The following is a 22,543-nucleotide window of genomic DNA, read 5'->3' on the forward strand; positions in this document are numbered from 1 at the left end:
CGGGCGCCGCCTGCGCTCCGCTGCCAGGGCTGGCCCCGGCTTCCTGGCCGCCGCCGGCTGCGGGTGGGTGTAGGCATGGGGCCGGCTGAGCCGGTGGCCGCGGCCGTGTCTGGCGCTCGCCAGGGAGGGGGTGAGCAGCAGACCGGGCCCGGGCCCGGGGGGGGGCTGCGCGCCGGGCGCTGCACCGATGCGGCTTCGGTCAGGCGGCCGTGGGGCGTCCCAGAGCGCGGCACAGGGCGGCGATGGCGGCCGCGGTCAGGCCTCGGCGCAGAAGAAGAGCAGCTGCCGGTAGGCGCTGAGCGAGGGGGGGCCGGTGGCCAGGGCTGGCAGGGGCTGTGGTGGGGGAGAGCGGGGTGGGAGGGAGCCGGGGCAGAAGGGCCGGAGCCCCTTCCCCAGCACCGCGGCCCTGCCGGCGCGGGGCAGAGCGGGGCAGGGATCCCCCCGCCCGCACCACGCCCCCCTGGGTCTGCCCAAGCTGTACCTGGGGGTGCAGACCCTCACCCCGGCGCAGGAGGAGCCTCTCGGCGCTCGGCTCCCCCCGAGGGGGTTCCTGGCAGAGTCCTGTGGGGACAGAGCGCGGCGTCACCGCCAGCGGGGTGCGGCTGTCCCGAACCCCTGCCAGCCGGGACACCCAGCTGGGGTCACCCGGCCGTGCCACACCACGCCGTACCTGGCGGGGGCTGCCAGGCCCGCGGCCCCCCGTGGCTGCGCCTCGCCGCCCGGCGCACGGCAGTGTCGGCGCGGCACCCCGGCGGGCTGCGGCACGGCGCTGCACCCTTCCTCCGCACCGGGATCCTGCTGGGCCGTGGTGGGGGCCCCCCCGGGCTGCAGAGAGCCACACGCCGCTCCTGAGGTGGGAGCTGGGGGGGTCCCTGCCCAGCCCCACTCCCCCCGCCCTGGCGTGGGCCAGGGCTGCCCCACGGCACGGCCACACCGACACTTACCCGGGCGGTGCCGGGGCTCTCACAGCATCCAGCCTCCTTGGGAGCACCTGTGGGGAGGGGGGACAGGAGGGTTGGTGCCTGGGACACGTGTCAGCCCCGACAGAGCAGGGGGGCTCTGGGGAGCCCCAGCCCCACCCCGGGTTGGCATGTGGTGCCGCACACGAGGGACAGTGGGGAACAGGCACCGACACCGCCCAGGGGCACCCCAGCATCCCCTGACCCCACCCCCGGAGCCACGGGGCCCCCCACCACCCCCTGCCCCCCTCCCAGCCCTGCCGGTACCTGCAGCGGTGCTGTGCTGTGGGCCACCAGCCCTCCCGTGCTGCGCTGGGCCTCCCGTGGTCCGTGGCTGGTGCCGGTGCCTGGAGCTGCCCGGGCGGCCGCTGGCACGGTCCCTGCATGACAGACACAGAGCTCAGCCCGCGCCAGAGCCCTGTGCACCCCGAGCCGCCACCGTGCCGGTCGGCAGGGCCTGGCCAGGCCCTGAGTGCTGCTGTGGTGGGGCTGGTGCCGAGCCCTCGCCGAGCCGTGCCGCGGTTGGGTGGCTGACCCAGCTCCCCCTGCTCAGCCCTGCAGCCAGAGGACGCGGTGATGGGCACCCCGTGGGACCCAGAGCTGGACGCGGCAGCGCTGCCCACGCCGCACAGCTGGACACAGCTGCAGCCAAGGACTGGGCTTGGCGCCGGCGCTCAGCCGCGCGGTGGGAGGTGGCAGGGCCGCAGTGGCAGCGTGCCAGGCTCGGAACCGGCTGTGCTGGGGGACCCCAGGGAGGAGCTGGCTGGGGAAGGTACCCGAGTGCCGTGTGGGACACAGCAAGGCCTGCAGGGTGCAAGCAACGGCTGGACTGTGCTCACCAGCCCGGTGCTGCCCTGGGAGGGCTGGGGCAGGGCCTGGCAGCTGATGGCATGTGGCAGGGGGTCCCTTCAAGGGGTGGCACCGGTGCTGATGTCTGGCACCTGCCACAGCCAGGTGGGTGCTGGCAAAGCCAGAGGCAGCGCTGGATTCTGCCCCGACAGGCCCTGAGGACCCCCAGGAGCCCTGTGTCCAGAGGGGACCCGCTGGCTGGGTGCCAGCAGAGCCAGGGCGCACCGGGACCTGCCGTGCTTGGCTGGGAAAGGGCTGATTCCCCCCCGGCACATCTGTCAGGACCTGGGGGGCCGGGAGGGCTGAGCCCACCCCCCTGGATGTCAGACCCTGCCCTCGGGACACGGGCGGCGCTCCCTGGCACCCCAGCTCTGTTCCCGCCCGCGCGCCCGGCGGCCCCCGCGGCCCTGGCAGCTGGCAGCGGTGCTCCCGCCGGCGCAGCAAAGGAACAGATGCTGCGAGGTGCCCGTGAGAACACAAAGCTTTATTTCCACCCTGCTGCCGGGGCGGGCGAGCAGCCGGCACCGCGAGGCGCCGGGAAGCAACGCCGAGGACCGAGAAACGAACCGCGGGAGACGCCGCGATCCCTCGGGCGAGCAGCGCCGGCGCGCGGACCCTTGACACCACCCCAGCTTTGGGGGTCACACAGGCAGCTCCCCCACCCCGACCCTCCCTCGCACGCCCGTCTCTGGGTGCTGCCGGGGGTGGCACCCGCTGCCCGAGCACAGTGCAGCCGCGGGGCTCACCGGGTGCCGGGGTGGGCAGCCGCAGCCCTTCGCCCAGCAGCATGAGGGGAGCTGGGTGCTGCGAGTCGGGATGGGGCCCCTTGTGCCACCCGAACCCCAGAGAGCAATTCTGGCCTCGCCAGGACCGGAGCCGTGCGCTGCTGCAGCCGCTCCGCAGGAAGAGGCACTTTGGTGGATCCCCCAGTGCCCGGGCCTGGCACAGCAGGGTGGTGGAGCCGTGGCAGGGCAGTGGAGCCGTGGCTCTCTGTGCCGGCTTCATGCGAAGCCCCTGGCTTCACGTGGGAAGGGCCACCCCCAGCCCCAGCAGCCTGTGGTGGGAGCTCAGCCCTTGCGAAGCCACACGGGTCGCGCTGCTCAGCGCCTGTCCCGGCACAGCCAGGGCCGCGGCGCGGAGCGTGGCACCCGGGACCCCGCGGGGCCGGGCCGGGCTTCACACACGCATCTTCCACCCAAACCCACTTCTGTCAGGTCCACGCAGGGCCGGGCTGGCGCAGAGCGCTGCTCAGGGCTGCGGCTTCGCACAGCAGCTCCAGAGGAGCCGGACCAAGCGCCCCACAGGTCCCCGGCCCAGCTTACCTCTGCCTGGAGCCGGGGCTCTGGCGCTGGCTCGCTGGGGGCTCTGGCTGGCGGGGGCCGTGCCCGGGGCCCTGCTGCAGCCCAGGGTGAAGCTGGGGGAGGCTTTGATCCGCGATGAGTCCTGCTGGCTGCCGGCGCTCCTGGCGTGGGACAGGGCGGTGTCGGAGGCCGAAGTGGGGAGCCCGCTGCAGAGGAGGAGAGATGTTGGGGGGGGGGGGCTCAGCCCGGCTCTAGGGAAAGGCTCCCTTCCACACACCACCCGCCCCCTCCCCTCCGACACCGCTCCCTGGCCCCCAGCCCCAAATCCCACCCGGTGCAGCGCTGGGAGGGGAAGCAGAAGCGACGGTGGCTCTCCCTGCGGCAGGTGATGGCTCCCTGGCGCGGCCGAGGGCTGCCCATCCCCACAGCCAAGCCGGCAGGGACGCGCACGGGCCCCGGCGAGGGGGAAGCAAGCAGGAAAACCTCGTCGCGGTGAGCTGGGGGGCGACTCACTTGGAGCACATTTATCATCTCTAACTGGCGTTATCCTGCAGCTCCTGAACACGCAACCCGGGCGGCCCTTACGTGGAGCTCCTGGGGGGGGTCCTGGCACCTCCTCGCCTCCGCGGGCCCCCGCCTGCGCCCTTCATGCCGCGCACGTGCTTCAGCATCCAGGCTCGCAGGTTGCTGAGGCAGCTGTGCTCCGACAGCACGATCCGCGGCCAGGGGTTGCACTCTGCCATGTCCAGCGCCGCCACGGCCAAGGCTCTCCCGACCTGCCGGGGCCAGGGGCAGCTGCTGGGAAAGGCCTCGGGACAGGAAACACCCCCCAGGTCCCAGACGACCCTCCAGAGTGCGTTTCGTCCCCATGGGTGGGTGGGAGTGTGGGGCTGGAGAGCAGGATGGCTCTGCAGCCAGGCTGGAGTGATGGGCAGGGCCTGGGGGTGCTGGGTGACAGCCGAACGCAAACCGGCAGCGTGCCAGGGGTGTCTGAGGCCAGAGTGGGGGGTGTCAGCGATGGTGTGGGCAGTGGGACCGGGGCAGGGACCATCCTCTGGCCTGGGCACTGGTGGGGCCGCCCCTTGAGTGCTGGGGTCAGGGTTGTGCTCCTCCCTGCCAGGAGGATGCTGAGGTGTCAGAGCGGGGAAGGGGCTGGAGCACCAGGCTGATGGAGCAGCTGGGGGAACTGGGGGGTTGAGGCAGGGGGGTCGGGTGAGGGCTGCACTGGGGGCTCCCGGGGCCTTTTCCCACCCCAATGCTGCCCGGCAGCGGGGGGCCGGGCCCCCCTTACCTGCTCAAACAGCTCCACGGTGTATTTGGAGGGGAAGGCCGGGGTGGGCGGCGGGCTGGCGCGCCCGTTGTCGTGGCAGGCCACGGGGATGCTGTTCACCAAGCGCCCCGTGTTGTAGTTGCACTCCAGCGTGTAGCTGCGCAGAGGGAAACCCGCGTTACCGGCGGCACCGACATTGGCCTCAGCGCCGGTGCTGTGCCAGCAGTGCCAGAAGGGTCCACGGTCCCCCCGGTGAGCTCACGCTAAGGACAGGGCGAGCGATCCCCAGGACAGGCCCCACGCTTACCCATCTGGCACATTAAAGGCAGATCTGGGGTTGCTCATGGCAGCCTTGGCCATAGTGACCATGACCCCAGGAGTGGCAGAGTGTGGACCCCCAGAAGGGGGATTTCAGCTCGTTCAGCACCCCAGGAATGGGGACCGTGCTGAGGGTGCCCCGAAGGACCAGGAGCTGGGGAGCAGTGCCGGGTTTCAGGGTGGGAACGGTTTGTCCCAGCACTTGGGAGATGCCCAGATACCGGTGATGGGTGGGATGGGGCTCCCCTGCAGAAGCAGGGAGTGGGCTGGGGGTCACCCTGCCTGGGGAAGGGGCTCGGGTGGAAAAGGACCTGGAACATTCCTGGGAATCAGCTCCCAGCTGGGCCCTCGGCCCGGGCAGCACCCAAGGGTGCCCTGGGGCTGCTCCCCTCCCTCGCCAGGGAGGTGATGGGGAGCGGGATTCCCTGACAGAGGGCGAAAGGCAAACAGCCTCCGCTGTCAAAACGTGCCCACACATCGCCCCAGGGCCAGCTGTGGCAAGCGGCCACGGAGCAAGCTGCACCGGCAAGCCCGGCCCAACACCCGGGTACCACTGCCACAGGGCACAGCAGAGCGGGTGCTGGGGGATGGGAAGGGGCCACTGCCACAGGGCACAGCGGAGCGGGTGCTGGGGGATGGGAAGGGGCCACTGCCACAGGGCACAGCAGAGCGGGTGCTGGGGGACGGGACAGAGCCACTGCCACAGGGCACAGCAGAGCGGGTGCTGGGGGATGGGAAGGAGCCACCACCGCCTCCGTCTGGTCCTACGCTGGCTGCAGCCGGGGTGTGGGGCTTTGGGGCCAGTGGGAAACTGGTGACACCTCCCCAAACCAGATTCCACCCACCAAATTAACGTGAGACACTTCTCCTTTCCTGGGGTTCCTGGCGGACACGGGCCGGAGCCACCCCCACGACACCAGGGGAGGCGCGTGGTGCTGCGGTCACACCAACGCCCCCGGCTCGCGGAGTGACCCCTCAGCCGGGGCCGGGATCTGGCACAACAAGCCTCGGACACGAGCCTGGGGAAGCCGAGCCCCTTCCCAACGGCAGCACATTTTAACCACGGCACAGCGCAAAGGGGAGCGAGGGGCAGAGAGGAATTCCTTCTGGGAATGCAGAGCGGCTGCCGGAGGGACACGGAGGCACGGGAGGAAGAGGAGGCAGGTCTGCAGCTCCCGGCCTGAGCGGCACCCCGCGCACTCCGCGCGTGGAGCTTCGCCCACCTGTGGATGATGCCCAGCGCCTTGTAGACGGCCACACGCCCGCTGCCCTCCTTGGACTGCCCGTCCCGCTTGTCCCTGGCGTACATGTTCTTCTCGGAGAAGTTGCAGCCCGTGAAGTCGAAGTAGGGCGAGTTCAGGGCGATGAGCTTGGGAAACAGCATGTTCTCCACCTGTGGCACAGGGGGAGCAGGGCTGGCTCTGGGGGCAGCCCTCGGCCCTCCATCCTGCCCCCGGCCCCTGGAGGGAGAAGCTGAGAGGGTCCCAACCTGCTCCCAGGCCGCTGCAGTCCCAGCCCCTGCTCTCACCTGGTCGTTTTCATCGCTGAAACTGTTGCCGTACATGAAGCAGCCCCGTTTGGAAGCGTGCCCGTGCAGATCCACGTAGTAAGCCAGCCCGCTGTCCTGGGGCGGGATGCTTTCGGGGAGAGGTGCCGGCTTCCCAGCTTCCTCCTCGCGGTGCTCTGCGGCGTGGGCTGACGGCAGGATCCAGACAGCATGGTCCTTGCTGCCCGGCTCGGCGGCGGGCGCTCCCGAGAGCCGGGCTTCCTGAGAGGGGCTCAAGTAGGTGCCGGCACGCCAGGTGCCGGGCGAGTTGCGGAGGTTGTTGGCTTTCTCCATCTCCGAGAGCGCTGGCTCCGGGCACGGGGCGCTGCTGCGCGCCGCGCAGTTGGAGGACTTGGCGCTTAGCGAGCTGGTGCCCAGCGGGGAGACGTACGTCCTCCAGTCGGGAGAGCCGGGCAGGACGCGGCTGTGGACGTGGTGGTAGAGCAGGACAGCCTTGGCGCCGTACACGGCGGGGTGCAGCTCGGCGTCGGGGTTGAGGTACTGCCGGTTCAGGTTTACCCCACGCGAGTCGGTTCTGCAGGGGGGACACCAGGTCACGGCATTGCTCCCAGCCCCCCACCCCGAGCTCCCAGCCAGGAGCGACCGGCCTGGCGCGGACCCGAGGGCCCCGCAGCCCCCACGGGCTCACCGGTAATGGCCCCGCACCACCCCGTCGGGGTTCAGCATGGGAATGAGCTTAAAGACGAACATCCGGCGCAGCATCTGGGCGCGGGGGTCCTCTTCCCGCAGGATGAAGTCCAGGAAGCCGTTGAAGACGAAGCTGGAGGGCGTCTCCCCTGGGTGGACTCTGCTGCTCAGGAAGAAGACCTGGGGGCAAACAGCCGGGGACCATGGGCAGGTTCTGCCTGTCCCGGGGGGCTGCTGTGGCTCAGCTGGGGGATGCTCCACACTCCCAGGGCTGCCCTGTTACCAGGTGCCCAAGGTGGATCTGAAGCCTTTCTGCAGAGCAGACACAAGGTTTGGGGGGGCTGCTCTACCCAGCACCTCTGCCGGGTCCTGTCCTGCCCGGGATAACACCAGCTACCCCTATACAAGCCCAGGGCAGAACCCCACCACCCAGGGAAGCGTCATTCCATGGCACTGAGATGCTGCCGACACGCTGGGGCTCCCAGCAAACCCCCAGCTCCCGAGCCCCAGCGTGGGATCCTGCAGACCTCCCACTCCCCACACTGCACTCAGCCCCACGCCACAGCCCTGCGGGCACAACACCTTTTGGGTCAGAGACACGAGGGTGGCGGTGAGGCCCCGGCACACCGGCTGTCACGCAGCCCCGACGCCGGCACGGCAGCTCACCCTCTTGCCCGTGAAGCGGCGCGGCCGGGGAGTGGTGGTGTCTGGAAAGAGCTTGTCCAGCCGGGGCTCCCGCTTCTCCAGCATGCCGTGGCACGAGGTGACGGTGAGCAGGTCCACCCGCAGCTTGTCCAGCGAGTGGCAGAGCAGCTCCCGGTGGTAATAGACTGAGTCGAGGGGGCTGCAGGGCAAGGACAGACGCTCAGCCGACGGCGACGTGCGCCTCGGATCTTCTGAGGAGGAGGAGGGTGGCTTGGCTGGTGCAGCTGCTGTCCCAGCACCCTGATCACTCCACAGACACAGCCTGGCCAGACCCCAAACCCTGTCCCACCACTTGCTGCTGGCTCCCGTCGGAGCCTGCTGGGACATGAGCTGCCATGGTGGGAGGAAGGACCGGTGGCCCAGGACTTGGGGTCACGCTGCCTGCCCACCCCGGCTGCAGGGGAGGTGGGAGAGCGGCTCCACACAGCTGGACCCCACAGAGGTGCCTGTGGCCATGTCGGGTCACCCCACCGCGATGGCACGACCCTGGGCAGGTGAAACGCACCTACCCCAGGTAGCTGCTGAGGGCGTCAGCTGGAGTGAGCAGGCGGGCAGCAGCCCTCCCACCCCTTGGGAGCCCCCTGCAGCAAGGCGGCACACAGGGAGACCAACAGCCAGGCCCCAGCCAGCACCCAGTGCCATGACAGGACCGGCCAGGGGGGCTCAAAGCGATGGTCACGCCCAGAGGGGAGCACTGAGATCCCTGCACCCCAATGGGGCAGTGGGCGAGAGGGGGCAGCCCAGCCCTGCCGTCACCTCAGGGGGCTGGTGGCCCCACAGCCAGGCTGACCTGTAGAGCCTGTGGTACCACCACCAGAGCCTTGCCACGCGATGGCCAAACTCTGCCATCCTCACGGTTCCCCCTCGTGCCAGGGGTCAGCACAGACCCCCCTCAATAACCGCTGGAGATGGAGCTATCGCAGGGACACCCCATCCCCCTTCCCCTCAGCTGGCACCGGCCTCTCCTCTGAAATTCCTGAGCCGACCCAGCACGGGCACAGCGAGCCCAGCACTGAGGGTGGGCACGAGTCTCCCTCTGCAACAGCGCTTGCCAGGGCAGGGGACAAGGCGCCTGACCCTCCCGCAGCCAGGAGGGGGGAAGGCAACGAGGGCTCAGCCTCCAAGACCCCCCATCCTTAGAGTGAGCGCTGCATCTGGCTGCAGCCTGATGGGACCTGCCCGAGGCTCGGGGGGGACACCCCGGGGCCCGTCCTGGCAGCCGGCGCTGGGGGCTGGGGCAGAGGAGCAAAGACCAGGCAGCACCGGGGGGGCACAGAGATGCCCTGGCAGCCAGAGCGGGTCTGCACCGCGGCGGGGGGTGGGGGGAGCGAAGCCAGGCGGGGCCGGGCGGTGGGACATGAGGACGCCCACCTGCTGCTGGGAGACAGGTGCCGGCACTCCTGGAAGCGGCCGTCCAGCTGCGCCAGCATCTCCTGGCACTCCGTGTAGGAGAAGGGGTAGCAGAAGGCAAAGTAGGTGGTGGCCCCGCGGTGCTCCAGGAAGCGGTGCACGAAGGACAGCACAAACTGCGTCTCCACCACCTGAGACGGAGGCGAAGCAGAGCCTGAGCGCAGGCACGGCCCCGGCCATGCGCAGCCCCCTGCCCAGCGCAGCCCCCTGCCCAGCGCTGCCCCCTGCCCAGCGCTGCCGCCGCCTGCCTGCCCCAAGCGCTCGGCAATCAAAGCTGTGCCCCCTCCCCGAGCTGAGAGACGCCGAGGTGCCTCTGCAGAGCCTCGCTGCACGCCTGGCGCTGGGGCAGAGCTCGCTGGGGAGCCCCGGGGCTCCTCACAGCCCCCGTGCCCCTCTTGGCCCCCGTGCCTGCCCGCACTCGCAGGCCGGGCTGTAACTGGTCTATTCCCGGGTGCTTCAGTGCGGCTCTGCATCGTGCAGAGGCATCAAGTATCCTCGTGTCCCAAGTTAAGGGACAGGGGATCCCCTCTGGCCCACGTTCCATGGGGCAGAAGGGCGGGGGTCAGTGCTGGGGGGTCGCTGCCTCCCCACAGCAGTGTGCAGGGAGTGAGAACCCAGCCACCCTGCCCTGGGCAGCTCCTACCAGCACCAGGACCAGCAAACACCCGCTCCAGGCCCAAAGAGCTCTGTGGGGGCACAAGGCTCAGCCCCCGGCTCACCCCGCAGCCACGGCTGGTGCTGCCCGTGGCTCCCCATGCTCTCCCTTGCCCCGGCGCTCCGACACTGCACAGCTTGCTGCAAAGAGCTGCTCAGACAGCTGAGAGCAGGGAGGGGACCCCAGGTGTGCTCTGAGCACAGCTCGGTGCTGAGACCAGGGGGGGACCCCGGGGGTGCGCTGAGCACAGCTCCGTGCTGAGACCAGGGAGGGGACCCCGGGGGTGCTCTGAGCACAGCTCTGTGCTGACACCAGGGGGGGACCCCGGGGGTGCTCTGAGCACAGCTCGGTGCTGAGACCAGGGAGGGGACCCCGGGGGTGCTCTGAGCACAGCTCAGTGCTGAGACCAGGGAGGGGACCCCGGGGGTGCTCTGAGCACAGCTCCATGCTGAGACCAGGGAAGGGACCCCGGGGGTGCTCTGAGCACAGCTCCATGCTGAGACCAGGGAGGGGACCCCGGGGGTGCTCTGAGCACAGCTCAGTGCTGAGACCAGGGAGGGGACCCCGGGGGTGCTCTGAGCACAGCTCAGTGCTGAGACCAGGGAAGGGACCCCGGGGGTGCTCTGAGGCACCGCAGGGAGACTCCCCAGCTCCAGAGGAGAGAGCTGGTGGGTCCCCGTCCGAGAACCTGGCCCCAGGAAGGAGCTTTATGGCTCAACCCGTCCCCATCCCATCCCCGGGGCTGCCGGACCACCGACCAGCCCCGCACCCTGGGGCGGGTCCCGCACCTCGAAGCTGGGCCGCTCGCGGATGCGCTCCCAGCGCGGCCGCACGGGCAGGGTCCGCACGAAGGGGGCCATGCCCTGCGAGTACAGCCGGCTCTGCTTGTTCATGTTCAGGATGTGCAGCTTGATCAGCTTCCCCGGGGCGCCGCCACGCACGCTGAAGTAGAACCAGGACCTGGGGACACACACAGAGCGCCTGTCAGCCCCTGCTCCCAGCCCCACGGCCGGGCCGGGCCCTGCCCGCCACCCCCAGCCTCCCCCGGGACCCCGGACCCTTCCCGGGATACCCGACCCCTTCCGCTCCAGGGCCCTGACCCCTCCTCAGGATACCCAGCCCCTCCCCGGGACCCCCAGGATGCCCAACCTACCCCGGGTTCCCAGCTCCTCCCTGGAATGCCTGACCCCTCCCCAGGGATTCCCAGTACACCCCCGGACCACCCAGCCCCCCTGGGATGCCCGGCTCCTCCCCAGGATGCCTGACCCCACCCCGGGACCCCCAGGCTCCCAGGGCCCCGCCCCGCTGCCGGGATGCCCGATCCAACCCCGGGACCCCCAGGCTCGCAGGGCCTCGCCCCAGGATGCCCGGCCCCTCCCGGGATGCCCGATCCAGCCCTGGGACCCCCAAGCTCGCAGGGTCCCTCCCGGGATGCCCGGCCTCTCCCGGGATGCCCGATCCAACCCCGGGACCCCCAGGCTCGCAGGGCCTCGCCCCAGGATGCCCGGCCCCTCCCGGGATGCCCGATCCAGCCCTGGGACCCCCAAGCTCGCAGGGTCCCTCCCGGGATGCCCGGCCTCTCCCGGGATGCCCGATCCAACCCCGGGACCCCCAGGCTCGCAGGGTCCCTCCCGGGATGCCTGACCCCGCCCCGGGACGCCCAGGCTCGTAGGACCCCGCCCCAGGATGCCCGGCCCCTCCCGGGATGCCCAATCCAGCCCCGGGACCCCCAAGCTCGTAGGACCCCGCCCCGGGATCCCCGGCCCCTCCCGGGATGCCCGACCCCGCCCCGGGACGCCCAGGCTCGCAGGGCCCCGCCCCGCGCTGCCGGCCCCCGCCGGTACCTGTTGCCGTTCTCATACTGCGTGTGGGCGCAGTCGGGCCGCGTCCAGACGTTGAACTCGTAGTCGGCGGCGGGCAGCGCCGTGCCCCAGGCCGCGGGGCCGCGCCCCGCCTCGGCCGGCGCCACCTGCTCCACGTGGGCCAGGTTCCCCGAGTCGAAGCGGGAGCTGAAGAGGAGCCCCCCGCACCGCACCTCCAGCCCCCCGCGCCGCCCCTCCAGCCCCCCGCGCCGCCCCGCCATGGCCCCGCCGCCGCCGCCCGCTCATCGCCGCGCCGCGGCCCGCGCAGCAACGCGCCCTCCCATTGGCCCGCCGCTCCCCAGCGCCGCGCCCGGCCGTTGGACGCCGCCTCGGCGACGCGCCCCGCCCACCAACACCAACCCCCCCCCCCCCCCTCCCCGGCCCCCCCCCGCCCCACGGCACGTTCCCGCAACGGGCCGGGCGGGCGCACCTGGCGCGCGGGGCAGGGCGCGTGCCGGGAGCCACGCGCGGGGCTGGGAACAGACCGGGACCCACGTGGGGCGACACCGGCGCGCAGGGAGCACAGCGGGACAGGGCCGAACGCACCCGAACGCACCCGAACACGGCTGTACACAGCGGTACACAGTGCAGGGAGCTGTGAATACACATCTGCACACGCACAGTGCACAGCCCCCCAGTGCACACACACACCTCCAGTGCACAGCCCCCCCATGCACACACCCCTGTGCACACACGCAGCCTCAGTGCAAACACACACCCCTAGTGCACACACCCCCAGTGCACAACCCCCCAGTGCACACACAACCCCCTGTGCACACGCACACACAGTGCACAGCCCCCCCATGCACACACAGCCCCCTGTGCACCCACCCCCAGTGCACACAGCCCTGTGCACACACACAGCCCCAGTGCACAGCCTCCCCATGCACACACAACCCCCTGTGCACACTCACACCCTGTGGACAGTCCCCCAGTGCGCACACACATACCCAGAGCACACACACACCCAGTGCACAGCCCCCCGTGCACACACAGCCCTGTGCACACACCCCTCTGTGCACACAACCCCCCGTGCACACATGCCCCTGTGCACAGCCCCCCAGTGCACACACACCCCCTGGTTCACACACTCACACCCCTGTGCACCCACACCCCCAGTGCACACCCCCCTGTGCACACCCTCCCCGTACACACACCCCCCCAGTGCACAGCAACCCTGGGCACACCCCCCCCCCCCCGTGCACATCCCCCGCTCCCAGGCCACATGTATGTGCCACCACACCCCCCGCCTGCACACCCGCCCTGACACACACACACCCCCTGACACCCCCCCACACACACCCCCACACCCCCACACTGTGCCCCCACACCCCTTCCCCAGTGCGGGGGGCTGGCGGTGCCTTTACACACCCGACCCGCCACCCGCATCCCCCCGGCTGCCCTCGCGGCCGCGGGCGGAAGGACGAGGCTGAGCCGTGGGGTGCAACAAACCCAGACGTGTGTCCCCAGCACAGCCCCGCACCCAGAGCCCCCAGCCCCCAGCCCCCCGTCCCCCCGCACCACGCCGGAGCTGCTCCCCGGCGCGCGGGATGCGGGATGCTCCAGCGGCGCCCGCTCAGCGCCCCGAAACCACGGCCAGGGCCCAGTCGGCGACGGCACGAGCGGCGTCCTGCAGGCACAGCCAGGAGGAACGGGCGACGCTCCACAGCGGCTCCGGCACGCAGCCCCACGCCGCCTCGCCGCTGCCAAGGGGAGGGACGCCGGTTAGCGAGCGGCACCGGGCCGGCGCGGTGGGCGCGGGGAGCCCGCGCGGGGCGGCGGCGGTGATGCTCACGTGCAGGCGTCGAGGAGGCGCTGCCAGGCGCGGTGCAGCGCGGCGGCCACGCACTCCAGCAGCGGCAGCAGGCAGCCCCGCACCAGGAACAGCAGCAGCTCCGCCACGCACTCGCCGAAGTGCAGCAGGGGCTCAGGGACGCGGGACCGGAGCTGCGGGGGAGCCGGTGCTCAGGCGCCGAGGGGGCTCCGCCGGCCCCCGCAGCTCTCCCCTGCCCCGCGTGCCGCCGGCGTCGCCCGCGCCCATCCTTACCCACTCGGCCAGCCAGGGCAGGCCGCGGCACAGCGCGGAGCCGCGCTCGGCGGCGAGCAGGGCCAGCTCCGTGCTCTTCACCCAGAGCAGCTCCAGCTGCGGGCGCAGGACGGACGCGGCGCGGGAGCCGTGATCCGGCAGCGTCTGCTCCAGCCACCTGCGAGGGAGCGGGACGGCGCTGCCCAGCTGTGGCAACGCACCCCGAGTCCAGCCCAGAGGGAGCCGGTGGGTTCAGCCGGGGCGAGGGCAGGGCCCTGCCCTGGGGAGGAACAGCCCCTGGCCCCAGGACAGCTCAGGGTGGCTGCTGGGAGCAGGAGGAGCTGCAGCCCTGGTGACACTGAGCTCCCCGTGCCCAGCGCTGTGACCTCGGGGCTGATGGGGACTGGGGGCCTTGGGCAGAGGGTGGCTGGGGGGTCTGGGGGGGGTGTGTGTGTCTGTTCTCCTCCCCTCTGCTCAGCCCTGCAGCCGGAGTTGGGTGTCCAGTGCTGGGCTCCCAATTCAGGACTGGGAACTGCTGGAGAGATCTGGGAGAAGGGATGAGGATGAGGAGGGGCTGGAGCATCTCTGGGGGAGGGAAGGCTGAGAGAGCCGGGGCTGGAGGAGAGGAGACTGGGGGGGGATCTCCTCAATGGATCAACAGCCAAAGGGGTGCCCAGGGGCTGGGGTCAGACTCTTCTCAGGGTGCCCAGAGACAGGACAAGGGGTGATGGGCACAAACTGGAGCACAGGAAGGTCCATCCCAGCAGGAGGACAAACTGCTTCCCTCTGTGGGTGCCCGAGCCCGGGAACAGGCTGCACAGAGTGGGGGGGGAGGCTCCTTCTTCACGCCATGCGCCTGGCTGCCCCCCTGCCCACCCCCCGCCCCACGGCCACCCACCTGTACCCCTGGAGGCAGCAGTGAGAGACCTTGTGCCAGGCGTGCTGCCAGGCCGGCAGGATGCCGGAGAGGCGCAGCAGACGAGCCGCCGAGGAGGCTGGAAGAGGCAGGAGCCGTTCCCTGAGCGAGCCCTCAGCTACGGCTGCCCCAGGGCTCTCCGGGGACACGTGGCGCGAGCGGCCCTGCAGCACCCCGGGAGGAGGGATGGGCAGGGGCTGCCGAGCAGACAGGGGACCGGGAAGCCCCCGGAGCAGCCGCCGGGCCGGGCCTCACCCTGGAAGGAGCCGTGTGTCCGGATGTCGTGCAGGAGGAAGCCGGACGCCAAGACCAGGAGCACGAGCAGCAGCCGCGACCAGGGGAAGCCCCGGCCCTTCATCCTGCGCAGCAGCTCCTGGCGGGCAGCAGGACGGGGCGGCGTCACCGCGCGGCTCGCGAGGGCCAGCGTGGCCGGACCACCCTCCGGCAGCGCGGCTGCCGGCACCACCCGCCCCGGCTTCCCAGCAGAAACCGGCACCATCAGCGGGGCATCACGGAGGCCGGGACAGGCCGGGCACACACCGCGGTGCCGACCGCCACCGCGGAGCCGCTGCCGAGGCCGGGCTCACCTTGCAGGCGGCGTCGCAGGCGGCCACGTCGCAGTCGCCATCGGGCCGTCTCGCCGCCAGCTCCTCGTTGGTCACCTTGAAGGAGCGGATGGTTTCCTGCAGCGACTGGCGCACCTTGGGGAGAGACAGCACCGCCTGACGGCCCCACACCCACCAGCACCGCGTCACGGCCCCGCGCCGGCAGCACCACGGGGGCTGAACCCGGAATCACAGAATCCCAGACTGGTCTGGGCTGGGAGGGACCCCAAGGGTCCCAGAGCTCCAACCCCCTGCCACAGGCAGGGACACCAACCTCCAGGCCTGGAGCTACACAAGGTTGCCCAGGGCCCCAGCCAACCTGGCCTGGAACACCCCCAGGGACGGGGCACCCACCCCCTCTCTGGGCAGCCCCTTCCAGCCCCTCACCACTCTCTCTGCACAGAACTTCCCCCCAGTCTCTCCTCTCCCCCTTCCCTCCTCCAGCTTCCCTCCAGCCCCTTGTCCTGCCAGTCTCTGCCCTTTAACAAGCCCATTCCCCTCCTGTTCCTGGGGTCCCTTCAGGGACGGGGAGGCTGCAGTGAGGTCCCCCCACAGCCTTCTCTTCTCCAGGCTGACCCAGCCCAGCTCCCTCAGCCTCTCTCCATGGGGAGCTGCTCCAGCCCTCTGAGCATCCCCGGGGCTCCTCTGACCCCTCTCCAACAGCCCCACATCTTCCTTGTGTTGGGCTCTGGACACAGGACTCCAGCTGGGGCCTCCCCAGGGCAGAGCAGAGAATATCTGTGCAGGGTCCCTGGCAGAGGCACAGGAACACCGTGCCCCCACCCCACGTAACCCTGGCACAGCTCACTCCTACCTTCTTGCTGCTGCTGTCCCAGGACTCCAGCAGATGGTTCAGGAGCAAACTGTGGGGGGAAGGGGCTCGGTCAGGGGCTCTGAGAGTGGCTGAACCCAGTCCTGGGGGGTGGTGGGCTGGGAGGGACTGACCTGGACTGGGAGAGGTGCTTGGTGTACAGCTGTCTCCAGACCCCGAAGCTCAGGGGGTCCAGGCTCAGGCACTGGCTCATGGAGGTCAGGAGCTGTGGAGAGAGGGACAGACCTTGTGAGACCCCCAGCAGCGCTGCCTCCAGCTCTGGGGGCCCAGGACAAGGGGGACATGGAGCTGTGGGAGCCCCAGAGATGATGGGGGGGCTGGAGCCCCTCTGCTCTGGAGCCAGGCTGGCAGAGCTGGGCTGGCTCAGCCCAGAGAAGAGAAGCTGCTGCTGGGGAGAGCTCCCAGCCCCTTCCCAGCCCTCGAGGGGCTCCAGGAGAGCTGGAGAGGGGCTGGTGCCCAGGGCAGGGAGGGCCAGGCCCAGGGGAACGGCCTCCAGCTGCAGGAGGGGGATGGAGAGGGGCTGGGGGGCAGGAACCCTTCCTGGGGAGGGGGTAGCCCTGGCACAGGGTGCCCAGAGCAGCTGGGGCTGGAGCTGCCACCAGCTTGGAACTCACCTCCTTTCTCATGCCGGGGGGGCAGCTGGGCGTCGCTCGGGACAGGAAGGAGGGGAAGTAGCTGTGCAGCGCCGTCTCGGGCTTGGCGCCGAACGCCAGCACCTTCAGCCGGGGGTAGAGCTGCCGCAGCTGCTCCTGCAGGCTGGGGGGAGGCGACACCGGGGCCACCGTGAGATGACCGGGGTGTCGGCCCCGCGCCGCGGCGCTCGGAGGCGGCTGTGCCCGCGGTACCTGGGCGGCAGCGAGTTGTTGGGCATGAAGGCAAAGTCCAGGAGGGGAAAGAAGTCCTTGGGGCCGATCATGCCGAAGCCTTTGGTCAGGTTGGGGTGTAGCCTGGGCAGCCAAAACAAACCCCGCTGGGGGTGACCGACGCACCAGCGGCTGATGGTGGCACAGGGCGGGGAAGAGCCGGGGGGTTTGGGAACACGTGGGGGGCTCTGGGCACCGCAGTTCTCTGCCCCCCCCACACTGCATCCCCCCGGCACCCCCGGCCGCAGCCCCAGGGCGCCCGTGTGCCGTCACACGCGGACACCCCTCAGCCCGGGCTGGCGCTCGCTCCCCTAACGAAGGGGCTGCGGTAACGAGCGCGAGGTGCGACTCACGTCAGCAGTCGGTCCAGGTAGGCGACGGCGTACGGGGACAGGGACTTGATGCCCAGCACCGGGAGCATGACGCCGAGCCACACTGTGGGGCAAGCAGCGGTCAGGGCTGGGGGCTCCAGCCGTTACCCCCCCCCCAGAGCCCTCCCCGTGCACGGCACTGCCCCGTCACTGTGTGGCACCGTACATACCCCCCCAGCGACCCCGTAGCTCCACTCCCCAAACGAGCTCCCCCAGACCTACTCCATGAGGTCCCCAGTTCCTGCCCCCCAGCCCCTCCCCAGGTGCCACAGCCCCCTCCCCAGCTTGGCAGCAGAGCACATGCCAGGCAGTGCCAGCAGCAGTGGGGGAGATGCACGGGCAGCCCCGGGGAGCCCCCGTGGGGGGGTCAGGCACCCACTCCACCCCACGGCCCGGCTCCCACCTTTCAGGCCCTCGTGGAGGTCGGCGAACCCGGCCTGTCCCAGCGCCCAGAGCACGGTGATGCATTTCGCCGGCCTGTTCTGGTGCGACCGCAGCACCTCCAGGTACTGCCAAGGCGAGAGCCGTCAGCCAGGAAGGGCCCTGGCACTAACCAGCCCCCCGAGGCCCATGGCAGGGACAAGCCCCAGGGCTGCTGAGGGGATTCCCAGCCCCCCCACCTGGCTGCTGGCGGGAGGAGGAGCGGGAGGAAGCAGCGCGGCAGTGCCGCACTCACCTTGCCCAGGTTCGCGGTGGCGATTCGGGGCCTGTGCAGGAGCACGGCCTGGATGCAGATCCTGTACCCGTGCAAGGATTCCCCTGAAACAGAGCATACAGGGGGTCTCCTCCGCTGCCCCCCGCCCTGTGGGACCCCGCTCACCCCCACCCCCAGGCCCCCAGCAGGGCGCTTCATGTCACACACCCGTCCATCTGCAATTGGGCCCCATGCCGGGTGCGACGCCGACTCCCCTGGCCCCACGGACCAGCACAGCATCGTGCACCCTGCTGCAGCCGCCCCGGCAGCACCGAGCCATGCAGGGGGAGTTTCCCACCTCACCTCCCCGGAGGAATCCAGCAGCGACGAGGAGCAGCATCGCTCCGGTGCCGGAAAGCTGCAGCACTGCAGCGCCTGGTGGAAGATCCCCCCGTAATACTGGGGGGTGGTGATGCCACCAAGTGCACCTTACCCGGGGTTTTGTCCAGCTCCTGCAGCATGGTGTAGATGCAGTGGTCGAAGAAGAGCTCCAGCACGCTGGAGCACCTTCCCAGCAGCGTCCGGATGATGCTGCGCAGCTCCCTGCTCACCAGGCAGTACGGGTAGTCTGCAGCCAACACAGGGGGGGAAGAAGAACGTCACCTGGCGAGCGCTTCAGCCACAGCCAGGGGCTGGTCCGGTGCCAGGGGCTGGTCCGGTGCCAGGGTCACCCTGTCCCACTCCATGGGCTGACAGGGGTTTTCCATGGTGACCCTGCGCTACCCGCAGTCATCCTCCTCTTCAGCCCGCAGCCGCCCTGCTAAGCAGCGCTCGCAGCAGCCCGGCGTGGTGCAGGGGGAGAACCCAGCCAGCATCTCCCTCCCGACCGAGCGGAGCCCCCACGCCGCAGGAAGGGGCGGCCATGGCGGTCTGACCCTGGTCCATCAGCCCCACAGGCAGTGTCCCTGCCCTGCAGTCCCGGGAAGCCGGGTGCCCGGAGCGGAGCATCGCTCCCCGGCTGGTTTGCTGAACAAAGAGCTGTCTCACACCTTTCCTACTCCCATGTTTCCCAAGGCAGCTCTGGCACAGAAAATACCACAGCCCAACCAGTTTGGAGGGGAGAGGCTGAGCCCAAGCGCAGGGACCAGCCCAGGCTGCGGGACGGGCTCTGCCTGATGCTGCCCAGGTGCAGCCAGGAGGAACTGCTTCCCCTTCACATCTCCGCCCGTTGTTGTCCCACCCCGATGTTCCCAACAGCCGCCTCTTGGGAACTGTGCAGGATAAACCTGGCCAAGAGCCAAGAGCCTGGCCCCGCACCCCTTCCCCTCCTCCCGTGGGGCTGGCTCCAGCGCGAAGTGGGGACCCCCCCCCTCACCGTGCGGGTGCTGGCTGAGCATGGGGTCGCTCCTGGGCGCCTGCAGCTTGTAGTTGAGGTAGCTGGCCAGGTCCTTCACCCAGACGGAGGGGTTCTCGGGGAACACGCTCTGGCTCTTATCCAGCTCCTTCTGCAGATCCGCCAAGTCCAGCTGGGAGTGGTGGATGCAACATGGTCACGCCAGGACACAGGGAAAGGAGAGAGGGAACCCTGAGCACCTGCATCACCTTCGCCCCGAGCGCGCAGCCCGTCCTGCGTGGAAACCCCCCACCCCGCCCCACTAACGCAAACAGGGGCACGAGCCTGGAGACGTTTTGTGCTGGAACCACACCGGCTCCAGGTCAGCCCAGAACCCGCCTGGGGAAATGCGGGGTGGCCGAGCAGCACCGGCACACTGCAGGAGGGAGCCCTCAGCCCTCCTCAGAGCCATCCCCAGGCTCTTGCTCCAACCACAGCTCTGCACTCATGTGGACGGCTTCTCCTGGCACCAAACCGGCATCCCCAAGGCTCGCTCCGGGCAGGGGATGGCACCACCCGCGGGCATCGGCTCGCACCCCCTCACCTCCCTCCTGAAAACGTGCTGGCAGCTGCTTCAGAACTCGGGGTGCCAGCACCCCATCCGCCCTTCGGGGAGTTTGGGGGACGTGGCAAAGCTTTAAAAGCTCCTGGAAGTTCTGCTGAGCCCGACGTTTGTGCCCGGCCACAGCACGTTACAGCACCCGAGACGGGCACCTTCCGTCCCACGGTGCCTTCAGCAAACGTCCCAGAGAGAGGAACGAAGGAACATTCCTGCCACGATGTCCAAACAGCTCCGGGACGCCAAGGGAGCAGCAGTCGCCCAACAGCACACGGGGCCGCGTGGAGCAGCGACAGGACAAGCGCCGTGGGCCCCAGGCTGCTTCGGCCAAGGGAGATCAGCTGCGACTCAGCGCTTGTGATCCCTGCTCAGAGCTGTCTGGCCATGGAGAAGCTGGAGGCAGAGAGCTGCTGGTGCCCCACGGAGCAGAGGGACCCCTGCGCCCTCCCCCGTGAGCACAGAGATGGCAGGAGGACAAACACGATCCACAGATTCATTGGAGCTGCTGAAGGCAGCGATGCTTTCCGGGCACCCCTCCGGCAGTGGGGAGGGAAACCAGAGCTCCTTCCAGCTGCTCATGTGCCGGTGGCACAGGCACAGCTCCACACGGCTCCACACGGCTCCCGGGCCAGCCTCGTGCCCCCCAGAGCCCCGAGCACCACCTCCTCTGCTCCCACAGCCCAACTGCCCGTCCCAGGGCCACGGCCGTCCCTGCGCCCGGGTGGGGATGCGGTTAAGGAGCCCAGGGCTCTCCCGGCACAGAGGGGTGCAGGACCTGGCCGCCTCTCCTGCCGAGGAGCAGTGGAGCCGAGCGGTGAGGCTGAGCCCAAAGAGGGTGCCACACTCCCTGTGCCGCTCCCTCCCACCAGATTTCCCGCAGCCGGAGCTTCGGCTCTGCCGCGTCGCCACGGGCCACCCAGGACAGGCAGCACCCGCAGCGCTGGGACCGCCCGGCGCTGGGACCGCCCGGCCCGGCTGCGCACTCACGGCTCTCAGGGCTTCCTCCAGCGAGCGGCTTTTGCCCGGTTTGGTGCCGTTGGCCGTCGGCTTCTTCGCGCTCTTGGCCACCGCGTGCTGCTTGCGGTGCGGCGGCGGGGCCACGGCAGCGGGAGGGACCTGCTCCTTGTTCTGCCGCTTCAGAGCCTTCTCGAAGCCCAGCTCGAAGATGGTGTCGGAGGTGGCGATGGGGGCTGCGGCCAGGGAACGTGCAACGGGCTCACCGGGAGCGCCACGGGCACGCCGGGCCGCGTCACAGTGGGGATGAGGATGGGGATGGGACTGGGATGGGGATCGGGGTGGGGATTGAGAGGAGGACCGAGAGGGGAAACAGGGATGGGAATTGGGATGGGAGTGGGATGGGGGTGGGGTGGGGATTGAGAGGAGGACCAAGAGGGGTAACAGGGATGGGAATTGGGATGGGAGTGGGATGGGGATCATGATGGGGACCAGGACGGGGAACGGGATGAGAGTGGGATGGGGACTGAAAGGACTGAGAGGGGTAACAGGGATGAGAATTGGGATGGGAGTGGAATGGGGATTGGGATGGGGACCAGGATGGGGACCAGGATGGGAGTGGGATGGGGATTGAGAGGACTGAGAGGGGTAACAGGGATGGGAATTGGGATGGGACTGGGATGGGGATTGGGATGGGGATCGGGATGGGGATTGAGAGGACTGAGAGGGGTAACAGGGATGGGAATTGGGATGGGAGTGGGATGGGGATCGGGATGGGGACCAGGATGGGGACCAGGATGGGAGTGGGATGGGGATTGAGAGGACTGAGAGGGGTAACAGGGATGGGAATTGGGATGGGACTGGGATGGGGATTGGGATGGGGATCGGGATGGGGATTGAGAGGACTGAGAGAGGTAACAGGGATGGGAATTGGGATGGGAGTGGGATGGGGATCGGGACCAGGATGGGGATTGAGAGGACTGAGAGAGGTAACAGGGATGGGAATTGGACGGGAATCGGGATGGACATTAGCATCGGGACCGAGAGGACAGAGATGGGGATTGCAATGGAGACAGGGAAGGGCAGCAGGACGGGAACAGGGACTGGGATGAGGGCCAGGACAGGGCTGGGATGGAGACCGGGATCGGGAGGGGGACCGGGAGGGGCGTTGGGATGGGAACAGGGGCCGGGATGGGAACAGGGGCCGGGATGGGCCCAGGAGAGGAATTTGAGTGGGGACAGGGATGGGGCCGGGGATGGGGACTCTGGGGCCCGGGGATGGGCTCGTCCCCGCCCGCCCGGAGCCGGCCGCCCCCCGCCGCCCCCCGGCCCCGCCGCTCTCACCGGCCAAGGGCGACGCGCGGCCGGCGTTGGCTTCGCCCAGGGCGCGGCGGGCGCCGGAGCCCCCCGCGGGCCGCCGGCCCTTCCGCACCAGCTCCCAGCGCCCCCCGCCCGGGGCCGCGCCCGGCCCCGCCGCTGCCATCGCCGCGCGCGCAAGGACCGCGAGCGGCGGCGCGGGGCGCGTGCGCACGCCGACCGCCCCCATTGGCGGCGGCGCCAGAACGGGGCCCGCGCGCCTGGCGCCACGTCTCGGTCCCGCCCCCGGGAGACACGTCACAAGGTCGCTCCGGCCACGCCCACTCTCTGGCCCCGCCCACGCGCCGGCCCCTCCCAGGACAGGGACCGGCCCCGCCCCTCCCCCGGGAGAGAGTCAGAAGGGGCGGCCCGGGGCGGAGGAGAGGAGAGGCCTGGAGTCGCGAGGGGGCGTGTCCATGCAGATCAGCGCCGCGCGGCATGCCGGGAGCCCGCGGCCCGCGGTCGCTGCGTGCTGGGTGTGTGTGCGGGGCGGGGCGGCGGGGGTGCGCGG

The 22,543-nt window shown here is 70.2% G+C and overlaps 2 protein-coding genes across 2 annotated transcripts; both read right to left on the minus strand.

Annotated features, from left to right (window-relative positions):
• Positions 1 to 65: 65 nt before the first annotated feature.
• AGBL5 (AGBL carboxypeptidase 5) lies at positions 66 to 11,744 on the minus strand (the record flags this gene model as incomplete). The annotated part of the gene is made up of 15 exons (XM_084261204.1): positions 66 to 333; positions 502 to 561; positions 671 to 825; positions 945 to 991; positions 1,227 to 1,339; positions 3,131 to 3,315; positions 3,695 to 3,885; positions 4,401 to 4,536; positions 5,921 to 6,090; positions 6,226 to 6,778; positions 6,893 to 7,071; positions 7,558 to 7,735; positions 8,968 to 9,137; positions 10,450 to 10,621; positions 11,506 to 11,744. 15 exons carry the CDS (start codon positions 11,742 to 11,744, stop codon positions 200 to 202), a joined length of 2,682 nt encoding a protein of 893 aa, XP_084117330.1. The 3' UTR covers positions 66 to 199.
• A 1,270-nt stretch (positions 11,745 to 13,014) lies between these two features.
• TMEM214 (transmembrane protein 214) lies at positions 13,015 to 22,192 on the minus strand. Its single transcript, XM_084261651.1, has 17 exons — positions 22,021 to 22,192; positions 20,710 to 20,912; positions 19,146 to 19,296; positions 18,264 to 18,398; positions 17,813 to 17,895; positions 17,540 to 17,645; positions 17,119 to 17,200; positions 16,748 to 16,849; positions 16,517 to 16,658; positions 16,016 to 16,107; positions 15,885 to 15,933; positions 15,053 to 15,166; positions 14,721 to 14,838; positions 14,448 to 14,544; positions 13,571 to 13,727; positions 13,319 to 13,470; positions 13,015 to 13,226 (listed from the first exon to the last, which is right to left on the minus strand). Exons 1-17 carry the CDS (start codon positions 22,157 to 22,159, stop codon positions 13,100 to 13,102), a joined length of 2,049 nt encoding a protein of 682 aa, XP_084117777.1. The 5' UTR covers positions 22,160 to 22,192; the 3' UTR covers positions 13,015 to 13,099.
• Positions 22,193 to 22,543: the final 351 nt, after the last annotated feature.

The sequence above is a fragment of the Gallinula chloropus genome, assembly GCF_964237585.1.
Source record: "Gallinula chloropus genome assembly, chromosome: 3".
Lineage (NCBI taxonomy): Eukaryota > Metazoa > Chordata > Aves > Gruiformes > Rallidae > Gallinula > Gallinula chloropus.